This window comes from Vipera berus (genome assembly GCF_964194415.1).
Source record: "Vipera berus genome assembly, chromosome: 14".
NCBI classification, from domain to species: Eukaryota; Metazoa; Chordata; class Lepidosauria; order Squamata; family Viperidae; genus Vipera; species Vipera berus.
Genome location: NC_138217.1, coordinates 1,792,903 through 1,812,128, shown reverse-complemented (window position 1 = coordinate 1,812,128; position 19,226 = coordinate 1,792,903). Strand labels below are relative to the sequence as shown.

Below are 19,226 nucleotides of genomic sequence, written 5' to 3'. Positions count from 1 at the left end.
CAGTCTCAGGCAAGGGAGACTCCGCTGGGAAGAAATTCTGCGTGGCTCCAGTGGCAAAATCAGGAAAAAAGATGAACCTGAGTTCACAATAAACCTATGCATATCTAAAACATCTTAGCTTTTTCCCGGGATGGAAATGAGCAATAATCTAAAGCATAAAATTGAGTGTTTTCTAATTTTATGCTGTGCAGAGCTATGAACTTTCTGTCTTGCGAGAAAACCGGGTAGGATTCTTTTCCAGGTGATCATGGTTTGTCAGATAAAACAATGGCAAAGTCTCTGATTTGGCCTGTTGAGAGGAGGAGTTGAATGCCGGCTCCATGTGTTTTTCAGCTGGACCCCCAAACCTTGCAAGAGAAAGACTGGCAGCGCACCGTCATCTTCATGAATGGGGTAAGGCAGAGCATTAGGGCTACAGGCTTATGGAGATTCTCCGTCATCCAGGTTGAGTTTAATCAGAACATCAGAGTATATATATGTATTTCCCACATGCCATCTAACGTCTAACAGCGTAGGAACTGTCACTTTCAACTTCTCCCTTCCTCTAATCTTTGTAGTAGTTTGTAGGGTTGTCCCAAAGGTGCTTTTTTCCAAAAGACAACTGGAACCGAAGAAGCTTCTTGGATGAGAAGTGAAATGTTTTCAAAGGGAAAAAACCCAAGAAAGTCGAGTTGCCTTTTGGAAGAAAGCACCTTTGGGATCAGGTCTACAGACTTAGCAGCTTCTCTGGTGCAGATTCCTCGTTTCTAGCTCTCCCTGGTCATGCGATCATGTTTGCACACCTGGCTTATGATGCTTCTTATCAGAATTAAATCCGTTATCTTTGCTGAAAAGAAGCAATCAGCCATCTAGTTTCTTACATTAACGATGCGTAATAGGGAATCATCTTCGCTCAATCAATTCCATTATAACTTGTATTTGGATAGCAGCCTGTGCCCAAAGAAACAATACCTGGAAAAGCAAACTAAAGGGAAACAGGCAAAGCACGAGCAGTCAGAGCTAAAGCCATCATCAAAAAGGATGTTTCTACAGGGCACAAGGAAAACTGACCTTTTATGAACTGTTTTCTGGCTTATTGCTTCTTTTAATTAAAAGAAGCCTTATCAATTGATGATAGGTTAGGTTTTCTGCCTTAGATGCTCCCTTCTCTGGTAGCTTTGCTGTTTCTATTCCTTTTTGACTTGGTGGGTGAGGAATGCCAGAGTAGCCCACCTTGGCCTGGGCATAGGGCCCTCTCCCCAGAGCTCCCTTCTGCTGCTGGCCCTCTGCGGCCCTGGGGCAGCCCAGCATAACCTGGAACTAGGCGCTGAGAGTTTCTCTCTTTCCAAGGTCGAAGTGAAGCTCTCCGTGAAGTTCACAAGCAGAGAGTTCAGCCTAAAGAGGATGCCGTCTCGAAAACAAACGGGAGTGTTTGGAGTAAAGATTGGGGTTGTCACCAAGTGAGTTCCTCCCTCCCTCCCGCCTCCTCGTCTGCTGTAGGGATATTGTTAAGTTACGATCAGTACGTTGGGCTGAGAGAGAGAGAAATTCCTTTTACGCCTTCCTGCTCCTGGTCTTGAGAATTAAGGTCCGCAGACCAGAGGGAACGCCATAGTGCTGTTTTGGGCCTGAATGTTATGGTTCACCATTTTCCACCGAATACCCTTATGGGAGGGTGATCAGGTCTCAGTCCCTGTCGCCTCATAGTTTCATCTCCTACGCCCTTTTGGGAGGACATCAGCACACCAGCTTTGGTGAGGAAGCGTCATGTAGGAAAAGGATCCCATTTCCTCGGTCGGGATCGGAGGGGCAAAGAGGGTGTGCTGAGGAGACATGGGGCCCACCAGCTTCCATTTCACAGCCTCCCGAGTGAGTGGGGCCAAACGTGTCTGTCCCCTTGCAGGCTTTTAGGTTTTGAGGGGTTGATAGGGGAAAATGGGCATCTTGGCTCTTGCCCTCATTTCACCCCTCAAAAGTCTTCCCGCCTTCCCAGAAGAGAGTCCTGCCCCCCTCACTCTTGGACTGAGACCCTCGGTATCCCTGCCGAATCCCTGCTAGCTGAGGATGCCCGTTTCCTTCTTAGACATTGTGATAGCCATAGTGAGAAAGTATTAACTAGATTGATGGATATTTAGGGTTTCTCACACAGACACATTTTAATAAAAGCAGGCTAAAGAGTTGAATAACTTGTCTAAGTGCTTTGGACTGCTGGCCGCAAGATGTTTTCTTCACCATCTTTCAATACTTCAGTGGAACAAATTTTGCCACTAAATGGCCAGAAAGAGAAAATTGCCTGCGGTCCGTAGAAGGTTGCCCCGGGTGCTGGTGTAAACTTTCAAGAAAATTTATATTCAGAATTTCAAATAAACCAAGTGATGTTTTATCTGTATTTTTCTTTACTGTCCAAACAGTTACAGTATTAAAGTTGCTGAATAAATATGATTCCTGACCTTCTACACCAAATCCGCTAAAGTATTTTACTCTAATTAATTATGCTGGGCCAGAAAAGGGCGGGCTTCTCCTCTTCCCAGGCTTGCTAATGGGGTTAAGAAAATGATTAATTTAGGCTTTATCTTTTGGCAAAATTCTTCCCACCGATTCTCCATAGTACAGTATTAAGAAGTCATTCTGCTCCAGGTCTGCAGGGCGACCATGTGGTTGAGCTGATGGCTCCTGTCCTGTGGCCCAATTAGCCCCTGCTTCCTCTAACCACTTTATCCGTCTAGGAGAGAGCGATCCAAGGTGCCTTACACTGTGCGCCAGTGTGTGGAGGAGATTGAACGCCGGGGCATGGAAGAGGTGGGCATCTACCGGGTCTCTGGAGTTGCCACTGATATCCAGGCTTTGAAAGCTGCTTTCGACATCAGTGAGTATTTACTTGGAACATTGCCTTTTCCACTAAGAGGAAATCAGTGGTTTCTCTAGGGTAGCCTGTTGCGACGGTCAGCCATGAGAATGGGAGCAGAAGAGGAGACGGGCCGTCTGTCTGTCGCATGTTGTTCTCTACTGGTTTCTGGGCAATACTGTCCAGGTTGGTAGTCCTCTTTCACTGCTACTTCTGCTGGGATGCACAATCCATCCGATGGTGCTGCTGCTCAGTTTATTCTTTGTCATCATGCCAAGTTACCACACATCAGGCCTTGTCATTAAACCAGATGTGGAAGCCACTGGATGAAACAAATTACGGTTTGGAAGCATTCATAATCTCTGGCAATCACAGTTTCTTAATCAAGGAGGAGTTGATTAGTTCTTAACAGCTGCACAAAAGAGAGAAGGGGGTGTAAATCCACAGAATATATTTCTCACAGATTTGGAAAATTCCCGCAGTTACGAGAGTTTTCTTGGCTGGAGTAAAGGACTTTCTTTCCTTGCAGATAACAAAGACGTCTCCGTCATGATGAGCGAGATGGATGTGAACGCGATTGCGGGAACACTCAAGCTCTACTTTAGGGAGCTGCCAGAGCCTCTCTTCACAGACGAACTCTACCCCAACTTTGCTGAAGGCATCGGTACGTAATGGCGTTATGCAGGTCCAAGGATGAAGAATTGTGCTGTGCCATTTTGTGGTCAGCAGTGCGAAGAGGCTGCTCTCACGGTCACGGTCACACACTCATGGCCCTGGAAAATTGCCACACTCAGATCCCTTATGAACACTAAGGCATGAACGTTTCTTTGGAATACATGGAAACCCGGTGAATTTAAAACAACGGCAAACTTCTACTGAAGTATATCTATTTGCTCTTACTCCATCTCTCTCATCTGCCCTTGCCTGACGCCCACAACCAGGCTGCCAGGCACTAGCCCGAGGGACTAGTGTTGGCGATCCAGAACCAGCTCAAAAAGGCTGGGCAGGCTTCAGGACCCCTTTTATCCCCGAAAGTCCTTGCTTTTTTCTTTTTGGTGGGGAGGGTCTTGCCACGTGCTCAGGCCCAACTTTATCCTTTTGTTTCCTTAATGGCTTGTTCCTTTCCCCGCGGGAGCTTTTCCTGCCTTTTGTCCACCCTGCTTACGTGCCTTCGCCACTTTTAGGCTTGGTTTGGCCTAGGCTCACACTGGCAGAGGCTCCCTTAAGTAGCGCCCTTTTCTGAGTTTAACATGCTAAAATTAAGGAGACAGCAATACCTCCCTAACTCTCCTGTTTTACCTTAGCTCACGACTCAAGTGAGGCAGGACAAGCGTACTTAGCTGTATCTGCACTTGTAAACCCCCTGCACAGTTTGTAAAACTTTTCTCCTCCTCTGCTGCTAGCGCTCTCTGACCCCGTCGCAAAAGAAAGCTGTATGCTGAACTTGCTGCTTTCGCTCCCGGAGCCCAACCTGGTCACCTTCCTTTTCCTCCTGGATCATTTGAAAAGGTAAGGCCCTTTTTCTCCAGCCTTCCCAGCCATTATTGTCAAGGATGCTCCAGAGCATCGATCAACGTGACCTTTTGTAAAAAGAAGTAGCGCCGTGGTGGTTGTGTGGCCTGCAAGGCCTCTGGTTGGTCCCCACTTCGTGGGCCGGAGCTTGTCCCCACGTGAGCCCTGCCTGGCCCTGCAGGGCTCAAGCATCTACTGGCAGAAGTACTGGAGGTGCTTAAGGGCTGCTCATCCAACTCCCTTGGTGGTTGTTTTTTTTTTAAAAAAACCATACTAGTTTAATAACCTCTGTGATTTTTTGTCCTTCACCTCAGGCTGCAAAATCGGTCTGGCCTGAAAGAGTTCCCCTCTCCCCCTCACCCTCCCTTCAGTCTCACCTTTCCTTCCAGAGAGAAGCTTCGGCCTTCCCTTTGCGGCCGGAAGAAAATAAGGGCAGAGACCAGGCAGGCAGGCAGGCCATCTTTGGCAGAGCAGCCTTCCTTCCCCAAATCTACCCATCTTGCTGAGCGGGGTTTCGTGTTTGGATATCCTTTTCTTCCTTTTCCCTTGCCCAACTGGATTTTATTTTCTTATTTATTAAATAAGTTAAGCATCTTAGGGAGAGCGGCTGACTCTGCTGGATCCTGTGAGATTCTCTCCTTTGGGGCTGGCTGTGGGTGAGGAGAGTGCCAGGTGGGCAGGTCTCTCTGTTCTTCGTGCTTGGGCTTAGGATGGGCTTTAGGAATTGCAGGGTAGGGTCAGAGCCTCCCTGAGGGAAGTGGAGAGGCATTGATACACCGATTCCTTGCCTGGACCAGCAGCATTGGACCGTCTCATCCGATCTCTAACCTCCTCTTTTGGGGAAGGTGACGGAGGAAGAAGCAGGAGGTTATGGATTCTCCGGGCTTCTGGGAGTTCAGACCTGGGCACGGGGCAGAGGCCACCTGGGGAATGTCCTGTGGCAGGCTTTGGAGGGAGCTGGCACAGCCCTCTGCGTCTTGGATCTTTCAGGGACACGTGACCACGGTCTCCCTCTGGACTGCTGTGAAGGCATAAGGGTTCTTTGGCTCCATGTCTGCCTGAGCAGCTGGGTCCAGAGGTGGGCAAGGCGAATTGATGAAGATTTCTCTGAGGTATCATCATCCCAAATGCAGAGTAGCTTTTACTCATCGGACCTTTTATGTCAACGAATCTTTGTGATTTCTGGTAGTTTACAAGAAGATGCAATAAAAATTGTTGTACAGAAATAGAAAACAGAAAAGGTTATTTTTTTCTTTCACCACAGGATTTTTTTAAAAATCCACTTGGGATTGTTTCTTTTCAAAATAGAAGTTCGCATAAATTCTGCTGGGATTTTGGACACATTTGGACCAGTAAGAGAATATGGGAGGTCAAATCTGTCTGTTCAAGACCACTGTTTTCCATCTGACCAGACAAGATGTATAAGTTAGGATAGAGTTTCTTAAACTGCCTCGGCCAATTACCCTTTTTCCCAATTGTGAATCATATTTTCACCCTCACAAACAACCAGACTTTCTAATTTTATACCGGTGTCCAAAACTGGGCCGTGATTCAGAAACAAATCATTACAAATTGCTCCGTTGCCTCCAGGATATACCCAGATGCCCCCCTCCCCTTGGGAGCAATTACCCCCAGTTTGAATACAACTGTGTTAGATCATAACTTACTTTCTTTTCTACCCCTATCCTGTCTATTGTTTCAGAGTTGCTGAAAAGGAGAACATCAACAAGATGTCACTTCACAACCTGGCCACCGTTTTTGGACCAACATTACTCAGACCGTCAGAAAAGGACAGCAAAATTCCTGCCAATCCAATGCAACCCATCGCCATGACTGACAGCTGGTCACTCGAAGTCATGTCCCAGGTAAAAGCAAATGGAGAGTCTCTCAACTTGACAGCTTGAAGATGTGTGGACTTCAACTCCCAGAATTCCCCCAGTCAGCATGTGGAATTGAAGTCCACTCGTCTTCAAGTTGCGATGTTTGAGAAACACTGGCCTATGGAAGCTTTGATCCTTGAATATGGGTCCTCTGATCAACAAAACTCAGGGTTTCACAGGGGCCCAGACCTATCTTAGGACCCACTTAGATTGAAGGGAAGAGCCCATAAGCCATATTGGGAGGAAAGGGTTTAGATCAGACATGTCAAACTCGTGACGTCACGTGGCGTCGCGCAAGGTATCGGGACTGTTTTGCTATTGCCCGCAATGGGGTGGGTGCAGCTTCCGCATGACAGGCTGGCAGCTTGACACCCCTGGTTTAGATCATCCCTCTCTAGCTGATTGCCCTAATCCCACCTGGGGAAGCCAGGAAAGTTAACCTTTCACGTCAGGAGATCTCAGTTGCAGAGCCATTTTTTGTCCAGCCATTTTATATCCCCTTTTCTTACAAGGAGCTTAGAAAGGGGAAAAAAAGTTCAGGAGAAGAGAGCAGGGCTTGTCCACAGCCATCCCATAACTGGCTGATCAAAGAAGATTTGAACATGGATGCCCTTCTGGGCCTAATTTCCAATGAAGCAGCCGAAAAGATTTTCCTTCGTTCCATTCCTTTCCCAGAAGAATTCAGAAGAGGTTCTTTTCAGGAGATACCAGCTAGGGAGGGAAATAACTGAAGAGTACTGTAAATGACCAAAAGGAAGGGGGGGGGGGAAAGAATATTGAAACTAGAGGAAGTAAGATGGTAGCAAAGAAATGTTCCTTACCAAGGAGTTTGCTGGTTGTAAATGCTCTGATGGCCCAACCGTTTGTGCAGGAGTTGAGGAGTGAGACCACAGGAGCACTCAAGTCTGTGACTTGGCTGTTCCCGTGGCCTTGGTCCTCGGGCCCTGGACAAGCCGTTCGTTAAGCAGGCAGAAGATCGATTACTTGGATTGGACTCCGAATCCTATTCAGGTCATCAAGACAGAGCAGTTCCAGTTGCTTTGAACTGTGGAACTCTTAACCTTCTGAATTAAACGGTTGATCTTATTTCCTGGCTATGCCAGGTGTTGTAGACAGATGTAGCAGAGTAATCCAGGGCCTGTTGGATGGTGCAGTTTATGTGGACCCTTTGAATTAGGACTTGGGCCCAGGTAATATTTATGCCAGAAGGAAAAAGAAGAGTGCAGCCATCTTGACTCTCTGGGATGTGGACCTTCCGCACTGTTGGCCATAATTTCCTCCTGAAGATCTGGAGCTGAGCATGTAGTCAGTTGCTCCTTCCTAGTTGACTGAGCCTAGGGTGTAGCATGCAGTAGTAACGTCTACATAATAGGGTGCCAGGGTTTCCACTGTGTGGCCCTGTTGCTCAAAATGAGTGGGAGAATGCACAGAACTGGAGAAGGTGAAGCAGAAGCACAGTCCGCCCACTGTGGAGGTGCCCTTTCCAGGAAACTGCAATCAGTAAATGTGTGTTCGTCCATTCAAACTGAAGAATTTCAACCTATCCTGGTTCTTCCTAAGGGGACCAAGTCCCAGATCCACCTTTGCCAGTGGGGCAAAGAAGCTGCCCAAATGCCAGCTGGAATGAGCCTTGGGAGCCTCTCACAGCCGGGTTGTTCTTCCCCAAATGTTTCTTGACTGGTAGCAATATTGGCCGTTTCATCAGGGCTGTTTGTTGCCAGTTCGTAATGTTATGGTTAAGGATTTTCATGGGTTCATATGTGTTTTAGCATATTTGGGTTATGTTTCATAACCAGCTCTAGGAACATATTTAAAGGATGGAAATCTATATTCCTTGTACCTCAACATATCTCGTATTTTCTCCTTCTTTCATCATTTGCTGAAGTTACTGCAGCACTAAAATACCGACATGCCCAGTCCTCATACTTAATGGTCCCTGCAGCATCCCCAGAGAGACATAATCAGAATTTGGCACATGGTGGCACAGTGGTTACTACTTCTGTCGACCGCCAGCAGTTTGGCAGTTTGATTCTCCCGGCTCAAGGTTGACTCAGCCTTCCCTCCTTCCGAGGTCGGTAAAATGAGGACCCAGATTGTTGGGGGCAAATATGCTGACTATAAACGGCTTAGAGAGGGCTGTAAAGCACTGTGAAGCGGTATATTTTTTATTTTTATTTATTTTAATTCCATTTATATCCCGCCCTTCTCCGAAGACTCAGGGCGGCTTACAAGCTTAGCAGTATCCTTCATTCTATGTATATGCCTGCTTATTAGGGCTTTCACACACCCCCAAGCGGCATTATTACAAAGTCAGCTTATTGCCCCCAACAATCTGGGTCCTCATTTTACCTACCTCGGAAGGATGGAAGGCTGAGTCAACCTTGAGCCTGGTGGGACGCGAACCTGCACTAATTGCAGGCAGCTGGTGTTACTTAAGGAGGCATCAGCCCACTGCTCCACCAAGGCTCCATAAGTCTAAGGGCTATTGCTATTTGGGTGCTAGGCAACCAGCATGTATTTACAACGATTGTAGCATCCCAGGGTCATGCGATCTTCTTTTGCAACTTGCCCAGCAGGCTTCAGAGAAGCAAAGGATAAGAGAGTAACAGAGTTGGAAGAGATTTTGGAGGTCTTCTGGTCCAGCCCCCTTCTCAAGCAGGAGACGCTATACCATTCTGGGCAAAGGGCTGTCCGGCCTCTTCTTGAGAGCCTCCAGGGACGGAGCATCCGGCTGTCCCACTGATTAATTGCTTTCACTCCCAGGCAGTTCCTCCTCCTCAGTTCTCTCCTTGAGGAAGTCGGTGGGAGAAGCTGGATTCGCTGAACCGCTGCATGATTCATTTAACAAGTGGGGCTGGGGGTGCGGAGAGGGGGGGCTGCTTAATGACCGCAGCAAAAAAAGTTGTAAAATCAGGGGTGAGTCCCGTCACTGCCTTGCTTAGCAACACAAATTCTGGTTCTAATGGTGGCCATAAGTTGAGGACTACATGTCCATGAAAGCCAGTCAAGCTGTAATTGCGAGCTGTTGCCCAGGCTTTTGAATGCCTGATGAATTGGAGAACTGCTGGGCTCTCCTGGCCCTGCCTGCCGTTGCAGTTGCCCCCTCCCCATTGATCTGTCCCCCTCCTCTTATCTGCGTTCCAGGTTCAGGTTCTCCTCTATTTCCTGCAACTGGAGACGATTCCCACCCCAGACAGCAAGAGGCAGAGCATCCTCTTCTCCACTGAGGTGTAGAAGCCAGCTCAGCCGAGGAGGAGGAGGAGGAGGAGGCTGGCGGTGTTTGCTCTATCGGCCCCTCTGACATTCCAGCCTTTCCGGATCCTTCAGGAGGGGAGGAAGCCCCCCTCCCTGCCCCCCTCTGCTGACCTAGAAGCCCTCGGAGGAAGCTGATTTTCTTCAGAGGAAGATTCCTTTCACCAGATCAGGAACAGGAACAGAGGAAAGCAAACTGTCTTGGAAGGAACGTGCCTGAAGGAGTTCCTGGCAGGGTTCCCTTGCAGTGGAACACGCCTCACCTTGGGAGGTTCTGGCAGTCTCTTCTTCTCGGGCACCTTTGAAGAGCAGGAGGTTTTTCCTTTTCTGGCCACTGCTGTGGATTCTAATGGAGTGCCGCCAGGATGTTCACCCATCGTGGCCACTACTTGCAAATTTAGACCTCGATTTAAACAAGTTTCTTTCTAATAAATAAGTAAATTAGGAGCTTCATGCACAATCGGAACATTTTTTAAAAAAAGCTTTTCCTTGCCTTTTTTCCTTTGAGACTCTTTTGGTGGAAGGTTTTACCGAAGATGCGCCCAACTAATCAATCACTTAGAGAACAAAGGCCAGAGACTGGAAGAGAAGAGGGTGATGGCTAGCTCTTAAGGCCTTCTCCTTTTTCTGTGGACCCCAAAAGATGGGAGGTGTGTGGAGAAGTTGAGGAGGTCTTCAGACATTCTAAAGACCAGAGAAGATAATCTGCAAAATCGCCCCGTTCATAAACAAGGACTTCGTGCCCAGTTTCCTACCCGACTGCAGCAACGTGAGGGTCTATGGTGGGTTTCTCCGCAGTTGGCCCCAAGCCGGCCTCCCCCCGCCCCCGCACAAGCAGCTAAACATTTCTCTGATCCGCTGGCGGGAATTGGGAGGGCAGGATTGGGCCTCTGCACTTTCTTGGTTGGGACTTTGGAAAGACTTTGCTTACGGAAAATATTTTTTTCACTGCCACCCTGTTTTTGCTGGGAAAGAGAAATGTTTTGATAAGATGTTTTAATAACTTGTACAATGATGATTGAGGGACCATTTTATATTTTTCAGAAATTCCAACAGTTTGTTTTAAGATTGAACAGGCATCATTCGTGAATTGTCATGCTGGAAAAGAATTGGCACTGGCAGTCAGAAACAGGGATTAAGCCCAGAATCCTCACACAGGAAGGGAATCTCTCTTTATGTTTCATATGGACAGAAACAATCTCCTTATCTGTCCCGTACAATCATACCACATAAGTTTTGTCTTGTTAATTCAAAGCCACTTTTACCAAGAAGTTCAGAAGTGACTTGGAAGGCTAAAACTTTCAACTTTGAGTAACGGGTGAGAGACCAGGAAGCTAAACTGAAATTCTGATTTTGTTCAGAGAGGCTATGAATAGGGACTGAGCAGCTTTCCCCACAGTTTCCCATAATTTGGGCAAGTAATGGAATTCTGCTTGTTAAAGGGGGCTAAAAATCACTACAGAAGCAAGAGCCTCCATAGCTGCTCTGATCCTTGAGTTAAAATCCAGCTATTTGAACACTGGGAAATAGCCCATCACGGGAGTGGCCAGCTTGTGGTGTCTGACTATCACAGCATCTCTCATACCAGAAAATATTTAAATAGGAATTCCATATTGCTTTTTCCTCCCAGAAGTCTAGAAGTTAGAACTCTGTTCTGATGTCCTAGTTTGGATGGTGATGTACTTAGGTTTATGAAGATGAGATACATAAGCCTTTTGCAGACATGCCCTTGGTCGTCCTTTGTTAAAACTGGAATTTTTTTTCCCAAGGAAAGGGGCTTTCAGACATGGAGGATCAAGCTGTCTGCGGCTTTGAATCACCTCCAGGGTCAAAAAGCAGCTTCTATCTTTGTGTCAGTTGAAGAAGAAGGTTCATCCACAGAAGGCCCCTTCTGAAGGGCACCTCAGTGAATTAAGAGTTCTTAATGGAATCATTTATGTAAGGTTTTTTTTTTTTTAAAAATGAAGCTAAATGTGATCATATTCTTTATTACTATTATTTGAGGCAGAAAATATTCAATAACCCTGTAATGAAGCTTTCTCATTCCATTAGCCAGCCATATATTTATTCTTCTAAGGCAGGGGTTTTCCAACTTGGCCGTTTTATGACTTGTGGACTTCAACTCCCAGAATTCCTCAGCCAGCTTGCCTGGCTGAGGAATTCTGGGAGTTGAAGTCCACAAGTCATAAAACAGCTAAGTTGGAAGACCCCTGTTCTAAGGTAACTATTGTAGGTTATTCCATTATGAAGAGACAGGGGAAAGGGCACCCAGGTTGTGAGGACCTAAAGCAGGGGTAGGCAACCTCGGCTCTTTTATGACTCATGGACTTCAACTCCCAGAATTCCTGAAGTTGAAGTCCATGAGTCATAAAAGAGCCGAGGCTGCCTACCGCTGACCTAAAGTATTTAGATAACAGGTTGGTTCATCAGAACTGAAGGACCCCCAGTTGTCATCTAGCAGAGAAAAGGAGAATGCCTTTGGTCATCTTGTTGAAATGATTCAAGGCCACATGTTGGCCCAGGAGTTTCCTACACTTTGCCTGCAGTGTTATCCTTTCCTGCTGAACCTTGCTCAAGGTTAAGCATCAGCTATTCACTCACAGAATAAGGGGGAATCCTCCCCAAATTCCCTAGAGTCCCAACAAAGTATTTGGACTCTGTTCTGAATCCTCAAACAAGTATTGTAGGCTCTCCAGTCCTCCTTACGAGGTCCAGTAGGTATCAAATTAATGCTGGCCTAATGGGGTTGTAGAGATTGGGAGCATTAATAAAGCTCCTTTGAGTCACTAAAAGTCATAACAGGTTTAAGGAAGGCCACAGTGTTGTTTTGTGAACTTGAGGCATGTCTTGAAAATTAAAAGTTTTAAGGGCTTTTATTTATTTTATTGATTCCTTTAAGCAGCACGATTGCTGAATGACTGCAGTTTCTCCCTTGCATTGTTATTCCATATCCAGAGCTGCAGGAATTGGCAAAGCCATCCCACCGAGGGAAATGGGCCAATCTGTTCTGCTTCTCTGCCCTTTCTGGCATTTTTTATTTATATATAGTTCTGTTGGTATTGAGTTGATGAACCTAGATAAAAGGGAGACAGTGTGTGTTGGTGATCTGCAAGAGGATTGCTTTGATAGCCAGGCAAATTTTACATGCAGGCATGTAGGTATGGAAGAGATTGTATAATTTAAGCATTAATTTCAGTTTTAATTATAAACCTATGCTTTTCTGAAAAGTGATAATCTTGTGCTTCAGAAACGAATGCCTCAAATGGAACTGAGCTCATTTTCTTTCCAAGAAGTAGCAACATCAAATCCCTCAAGTTCTTCCAGTCCCTTCTATTTTTCTATTTTTCTTTGTGAAGTTGCTCCAAGAATAATTTTCCTTGACCCTGCTTTACTTTAAAACAGCCAGTGGCTGTATTTGTACAAAACACTGAATTGCAAAATAGCCGACTATGTTTTAATCTTACATGAATGAACAACGCACAACCTCTGGCTGTTGCTGAATGACTTCCTGCTGGAGATACAATCCCAACACCTGGAAGATGTTGCAGATGATGCAATTTTGTGCCAATCCAGCCCATGGGATTAGTTTGTGATTCAGTGTGTTATGTAAACCTAGGAAACTGGTTTGAATAAACCATGATTAAATTAACATTAAATGTGTTGTCCAAAGACAGCCAGTTACAAAACCCTCCCCCTCCCATGTCTTTAATGATGAAATGATAAAAGTCAAGAACCAATTTTGCACAGCTTTGATTGTCCTTTCCCCGTGAGCTTTGTCCCTCGGCAAGTCTCCCCTCATCCTGTTTGTGCAAATCTTTTGGTATCTGGATTCTACTCTACTGATCAAGGATCTACCTGTAGTTTTGAAGGTCACAGTTGTCAGGCAGAAGCTTTTTTCCACACCAGGAGCTTCTACTTCATTCTATAGGAATGGACTACACTTAGGCAATCTTATTGTCCTCAAAGCCAGCCCATCACAAGAAAGCTTAGCCACCATTCAAACGTCCATCAGATAAGTCTTATTCACTAGTTTCAATTTATTATTTATTTAGCATATGGCATAACATACATGGACTAGCAATATATATTAATATTTCACCTAGATTAGTAAAACACAATAAAAAATAAATGTTAAAAGATCTATGTTCAAATACAAATGTCTAGGGCCATCTAACCATTGAAACGCGCAGCATCATTTATATTTTTAAAAAATCAGATACTGGAGCAGTATATGCCCTCAGCTTACAGCCGGTCAACTGTGTTTGATTTGGGGGCCCACAGTCAGGGAGGGGAGGATGCTATGCCCCATTTATACAGAGACTCCAGCCGTACAAGGTGCGAATCCTGTTCAGGATGTGTCCGTTGCTGACTTGATAGTTCAAAGCCTGGTGCCTTTTTTCATTTATAATTTCAATATATATGTATGATTACTGTTCATGCATAAAAGGAGAAAAAAGACACGGTGTCACTTTGGGAACATCACAGCATCCTAGAGTCACTGAGGTTCCACAAGTCCACTCATAAGATGAAAACAACCCTTGAAATGATTATACTGACCGTAACCCTCTATGGTTGATGCACGATCTTACTGCTGAATCCAGCCCATGTAGTTAGCCGATGTAAACCTGGAAAACTCAGTTGTGTAAGTCATATTATCGATGTGTCTTGTAAGCACAGCTTTTAGAGGAAGTAGGACAAGCCTTTTGACTCAATTTCCTAAGCAGACATGTCAAACTCGTGCTGTCGCGTGACATAGCGGAGCTTTTTTCCCATTGCCGGCAATGGGGTGGGTGCGGTTTCCTTGTGATGCGTCCAGCCTGCGGGCTGGCAGTTTGACACCCCTGTCCTAGACGGATTCAGTCCCTAAGGCAGCACTAACAGGATCTTAAAATTCCAACTACATTCATGCACACCCAACACTTTCTTAAGGCACTAATGTGGCAAATGCAAATGTGCTGTTTTCTGCAGAGGAATTCTCTTCCCCAACTGACCAGAGAGAAGAGGGGCTTGCCAGCAATTCCTCTTTGACCCCCACATACCTAGGAAGCTATACAAGCCCTAAAGCACTTGAATGTAAAGTTAATAGTTTATTAATCCAGCCTGGTTGATTTATTCTTGCATTTCACTTGCCTAAAACTTTAACCCATTATGGCTTGATCCTTTTTGAGCAAGCTGGAAAGATATGACAGTGTCTGGCATATACTGTGAAAATCAACAAAGTTGACAAGTTTGAGAAACACTGGCCCAGAATGAAGCAGGGCATTGTGGAGTGGAGTGGACATTCCAAAACTCTCTCTCTCTCTCTCTCTCTCTCTCTCTCTCTCTCTCTGGGTGTGTGTGTGTGTTACACTAGAAAACACCCTAATGTCAGCCATCTAACTCGCAAACTCAAAACTAAGGAATCTTCAAGGCTTTGAAGTGCCATAAAAGATAAACTTTATTGAATACACATCTCAGAACTGAAGAAGCAAAACCAGCTCTGCCCAATCATCCATCTTTGGTTTGTTATGGGAATGGTCCACTTCTCCATCAGACACCTGTGTTAGTGATCTTGGCATTTTTGTAGGCTCTCGTGGTCCACGAAGGGCTTCTTAGAATCCCGTTTCCTCCCTATGCATCTTAGCAATCCAGCCCTGACACCTAGTCCTGTTGGAAATTCCTTTTCTCAAGAGGCTTTGCCTGAAGCCTAAGACAGAAGCTGACGGTGCGCTACAAAGAGTGGCGTGTAGGTGCCGTACAAAGGTCTCCCGGGGAGTAACAGGCTCAGAGGGCATGGAGGTGGTCCTCTCGGGGGAAGGCTTCAGTTGAGTCTTGAGTCAATAGTGCGAGCTTTACTCCACCAGCACAGTGTCCTCCATGAAGCTTTGCACTCCTAGTGGGACTGTTGAGAAGAGACCAAGAGATGGCTCCCAATTCTTCTGTTCTACTTGGGTAAATCTTGGGTTGTTTGTGCCAACCTCTCTCTAATTGGTGGGGGGGGCACAAGGGAGGGAGGAAGCAGAAAGCTTGTCTGGGAATGCCCGTTTCAACCCCACCTGTGGAGATTATGGCTGCTACTTTCTAGGTCAGGCATTCTAAGGCTGTTACGACTTGAAGCAGCAACTGAAGTGGCCCTAATAGGAAGATGCTGTGAATTGTACATAAGAATCTCTTGGAGGTGAGGATCGGGTACTGATCCCCAGCATTAGGAAAAAGCTGGCATTTGTCTCCAAGGATGCTTCTGAGGATCCCTACCTGAGGCCCACCTGCCAGGAAGGCCAGCAAACCGGCTGCCAAGGATCTCCTTAAAGAAAGCTGCCTGATTCTAGCAAAACGGGTCTGAGGTGAAGCACCAGCCCTGTGCCGATACCTGCCCTGAAGCACTTCCCGGCCTCAAATGTGTGTTTTCCTTGGCTTGGGCAACTCCTAAAGGAAAAGAGTGAGGCGCTGACAGGTGTGCATGTTCATATTCCGCCCACAGCACCTGGAAGCTTAACAGAGCCTCTCTGGAAGCTCCCCCAGCAGCGGAGGGCTTACAACACCAGGATGGATGTGTAGCTTTCCTATCGCAACCTGGTAATAAGATAGCAAAACCATACATGCCATAGTGGCACAATGGTTAGAATGCAGCATTGCAAACGAACTCTGCTGACTGCCAGCAGTTCGATCCTGACCAGCTCACAGCTGACTCAGCCTTCCATCCTTTCCGAGGTCGGCAAAATGAGGACCCAGATTGTTGGGGGCAAGAGGCTGACTCTGTAAACCGCTTAGAGGCCTGTGAAGCGGTATATAAGTCTAAGGGCTAAGTGCTAGACATACTTGTGCGTGCGTGCATGTGTGTGTAGGGGAGGGGAGAGCTCCACCTTTCCCTCTCCTCCTCCCAACCGAATTGGGTTGTCACTCAAAAGTGGCGTTTCCTGCTTTCATCTCCTGGCCCTCAAAATCCCGCTGGCTTCCAGAGGGGAGTCGCTGCCTGGGCTTCCCTCGGACCCACCTCAAAAGGAAGACCACGCATTTTCTGATTTCAGGCGGCGCTTCCGTGCTTGCCAGTAGCCAGAAGGGGGCAAACGTCGAGGAGGTCCGGAAGGGCCACCGAAGCTCAGCCCTCCGCGACCAGCCAGCCCAACCCGCCTGGCTGGAGGCTCCCACCACCTGAACCGGGCAGCGCCCGCCCGGGAGGGCGCCAGCAGCGAGGGCCTTCCGTGCACCGGCCAGGAACGCCCGGGAGGCAACTTCCCTCTGCCTGCCCAAGCCCTGCGGAGGAGCCGCGGATAGGAAAAGGAAGGAACGGTGAATGTGCGGAGGGAGGGACACGGAACAGCCGGCGAAGAAGCAGCAGCGGCAGCAGCTGACTGGCCCCGCCCCTCCCTAGGCGCGTGCGCGCTCCCCTCGCCAGGCTTGGGGGCGGGGCGTGCAGTTGCGACCCCGTCGGCGCCTGCGCGGTGGCGCCCAGCGCGCCGAGGGAGCGAAGAAGCGCCGCGCCCGCCCGGTCGCCCTCCGCGGAAGGAGGCAGCGGCGCTTCAGGTAAGGCCGGGGCGCTGGCACGCTCGGCCTTTGAGGCCCGGGGAGCTCGGCGGCGGGGCAGCTGGGCCCGGCCAGTCCGCGGCGGAGCTGCCGGCCCTCGAGGGCCGCGCGGCGGGCGGCCCTGGCTCTGAGGCGGCCCGGGCAGGGTGGGCCGCGCGGAGGGTCGCCGGGGCGCTCTTCGGGCGGCTTCCCGGGCGGGGCGGGGGGCGCGCAGAGGGAGGGGCGGGGGGGTTTCCAGGCGCTTCCCGGCCTGACCGCTGAGGTGTTGTGCCCCGCAACTCCCAGAATTCCCCAGGCGGCGTCGCTCGGCATCCTGGGAATTGCAGTCCGCCCATCTCAAAAGTGGCCCCGGTTAGGAAGGAGGAGACGCCGGCTGCCCGCAAATCTCAGTTAATGGATCGATCCTGATGAGCAGCCCGGAGTTGCCCACCCCGCGCCGGCTTAGCTCCGAGGCAACGCCGCCCCAGGGAGAGCCGGGCCTTTGGGGGGAGGTTGGTGCAAGCCCTTCGTGGAAGAAGAGAATCGGTCCGTGCGCGTTTTTATCTCTGATTTGGGGCTAGATGCTTGAATGGAGGAAAGGCTCGGTAGGGGGAACGGCGACTTTGACCTGGATGTTTAAAATTGTATATCTGTGTTTTATTTCTTCGGAAAAAGTTAATTCACAAGCTAAGCATCATAATGATGCCCAACCAGGATTTCTCTGTTGCTCTACTTGACTGCCCTTTACTTACTCTCGTGGCCGTGTCCCTCTTCCATCTACGCCTCTCATGGGCAATTAATCAGTAAAAGTCCCAGATTCCTGGAGTGTGATGGGGATGTTGTTCCATGACGAACCTATCAGTCATTTTAAGGAAGAGAATTGGGACTTGACATAGTTTAAGTCACTGGAGATCTTTGTACCCATAATTCCAACACAGAATCTGAATTGTGCTGGGCATCTGGAGTCCAGTATATGAGATTTGGGTAATGAGATTAAAGCAGGAGGACTAATTGGGTTGGAACAAATAAAGTCTCTGGCAGATCTGTCTCTTAAGTAAAGATCAGAATGAAATCCGAAATCCCTGTAAAATATAGGATGAAACTGCAGTATTCAGGTGGAAACCAATGAGAAGTTTTTGTTTATTGGCCTCTTAAAAAAATGATTTGCTAAAGCTGTTGCTCAAGCTTTTGATTCAAATGTGATTGTGCAAATTAACATAATTCATAGCAAGAACTGGGTGTATACAAAATATGGCATGCTTGTGTCTGTCCAGCTAAATGTGTCTTATTGCAAGCTGGACCACAACAAAATGTTGCAGCAAGCTAGAGCCAGCTAGTAATATTGCAACCTCTTTCTCCCTCTCTACATTCAGTAGTAACTATATATGTTTGGTCTTCATTGAGCTGTCTTATGACAGCCCACTTCTCTTCTACCCTCCCTTTTGCTGTAAAATAAAATAAATACTATTTCTTGCAAGTCCCCTGTGTGCTCTTTGGAGTATTCAAAGATTGACATTGTTCACAGTTTACTGTTGAGTACGTGTAACTGTTTTTGAGTTTATTCTCAGATTTAAAATAAACACAGCGGAAAAGTTAATACTGTTCTGAACTTGGAATAAAGTACCTTCCATTCCAGCACTTTGTTCCAAGCTTTGGACAAGATTTAGTGTGCTCCTTCCATGTTGTTTCAAGCATTCTGATATCCTGTAATTAAAATTCCAGTAAACCATGCAGAGTTTGTGGGTGCATTTATCATTAGAACAGTAGGCATGGGCATGCAATTGGCTGGAATTATTTGAGAAGGAATGGAAGGGAGAGGAAGGGGGGATTTGAATATTGTTTATTATCATTTATTTAAATGTGTTATGGCTACTATTCCAGAAAATTCTGGCCAGTTTACAAAAGAGGGGACCTGGAGTACATCAACAAAAAATTGTAGATTTTGGTCCCTTGTATAACTACATCGTATGAATTGAAAAGCTTTGTAGGTGACAATCAGCATCACCCAGAAACCAACTGTCAACCAATAATACTTATATATGGACTTACCTGGGCAAAAATGCCTGCTATTGCTGGTGCTGCTGCATTTTGAACCAACTGTTCAATCTTCAAGGGCAGCCTAGTGAAGAGTGCATTACGGTAATCCGGTTACAAGGTGATCAGGGCATGAGTGACCATCTGAAGGACTTCCCAGTCAAGGAAGGAACGCACTGGGCACACAAGATGAACTCCCATCAGTCACAAATTGTCCCTATCCAAGACTTAATGAAACCTCA

At 47.2% G+C, this 19,226-nt stretch overlaps 2 protein-coding genes across 2 annotated transcripts in view; both read left to right on the top strand.

Annotated features, from left to right (window-relative positions):
- BCR (BCR activator of RhoGEF and GTPase) overlaps positions 1–11,421 on the top strand; it is a 75,221-nt gene extending 63,800 nt beyond the window's left edge. Inside the window, exons 17-23 of the mRNA XM_081339295.1 lie at positions 334–393; positions 1,330–1,439; positions 2,706–2,845; positions 3,354–3,488; positions 4,228–4,333; positions 6,039–6,201; positions 9,361–11,421. Of these exons, the coding sequence (XP_081195421.1) occupies positions 334–393; positions 1,330–1,439; positions 2,706–2,845; positions 3,354–3,488; positions 4,228–4,333; positions 6,039–6,201; positions 9,361–9,450 (804 nt within the window). The 3' untranslated portion in view covers positions 9,451–11,421. The remainder of the gene's footprint in view (positions 1–333; positions 394–1,329; positions 1,440–2,705; positions 2,846–3,353; positions 3,489–4,227; positions 4,334–6,038; positions 6,202–9,360) is intronic.
- A 5,459-nt stretch (positions 11,422–16,880) lies between these two features.
- SPECC1L (sperm antigen with calponin homology and coiled-coil domains 1 like) overlaps positions 16,881–19,226 on the top strand; it is a 77,281-nt gene continuing 74,935 nt past the window's right edge. Inside the window, exon 1 of the mRNA XM_081338954.1 lies at positions 16,881–16,971. The gene's annotated coding sequence lies outside the window, so the exon portion shown is untranslated. The remainder of the gene's footprint in view (positions 16,972–19,226) is intronic.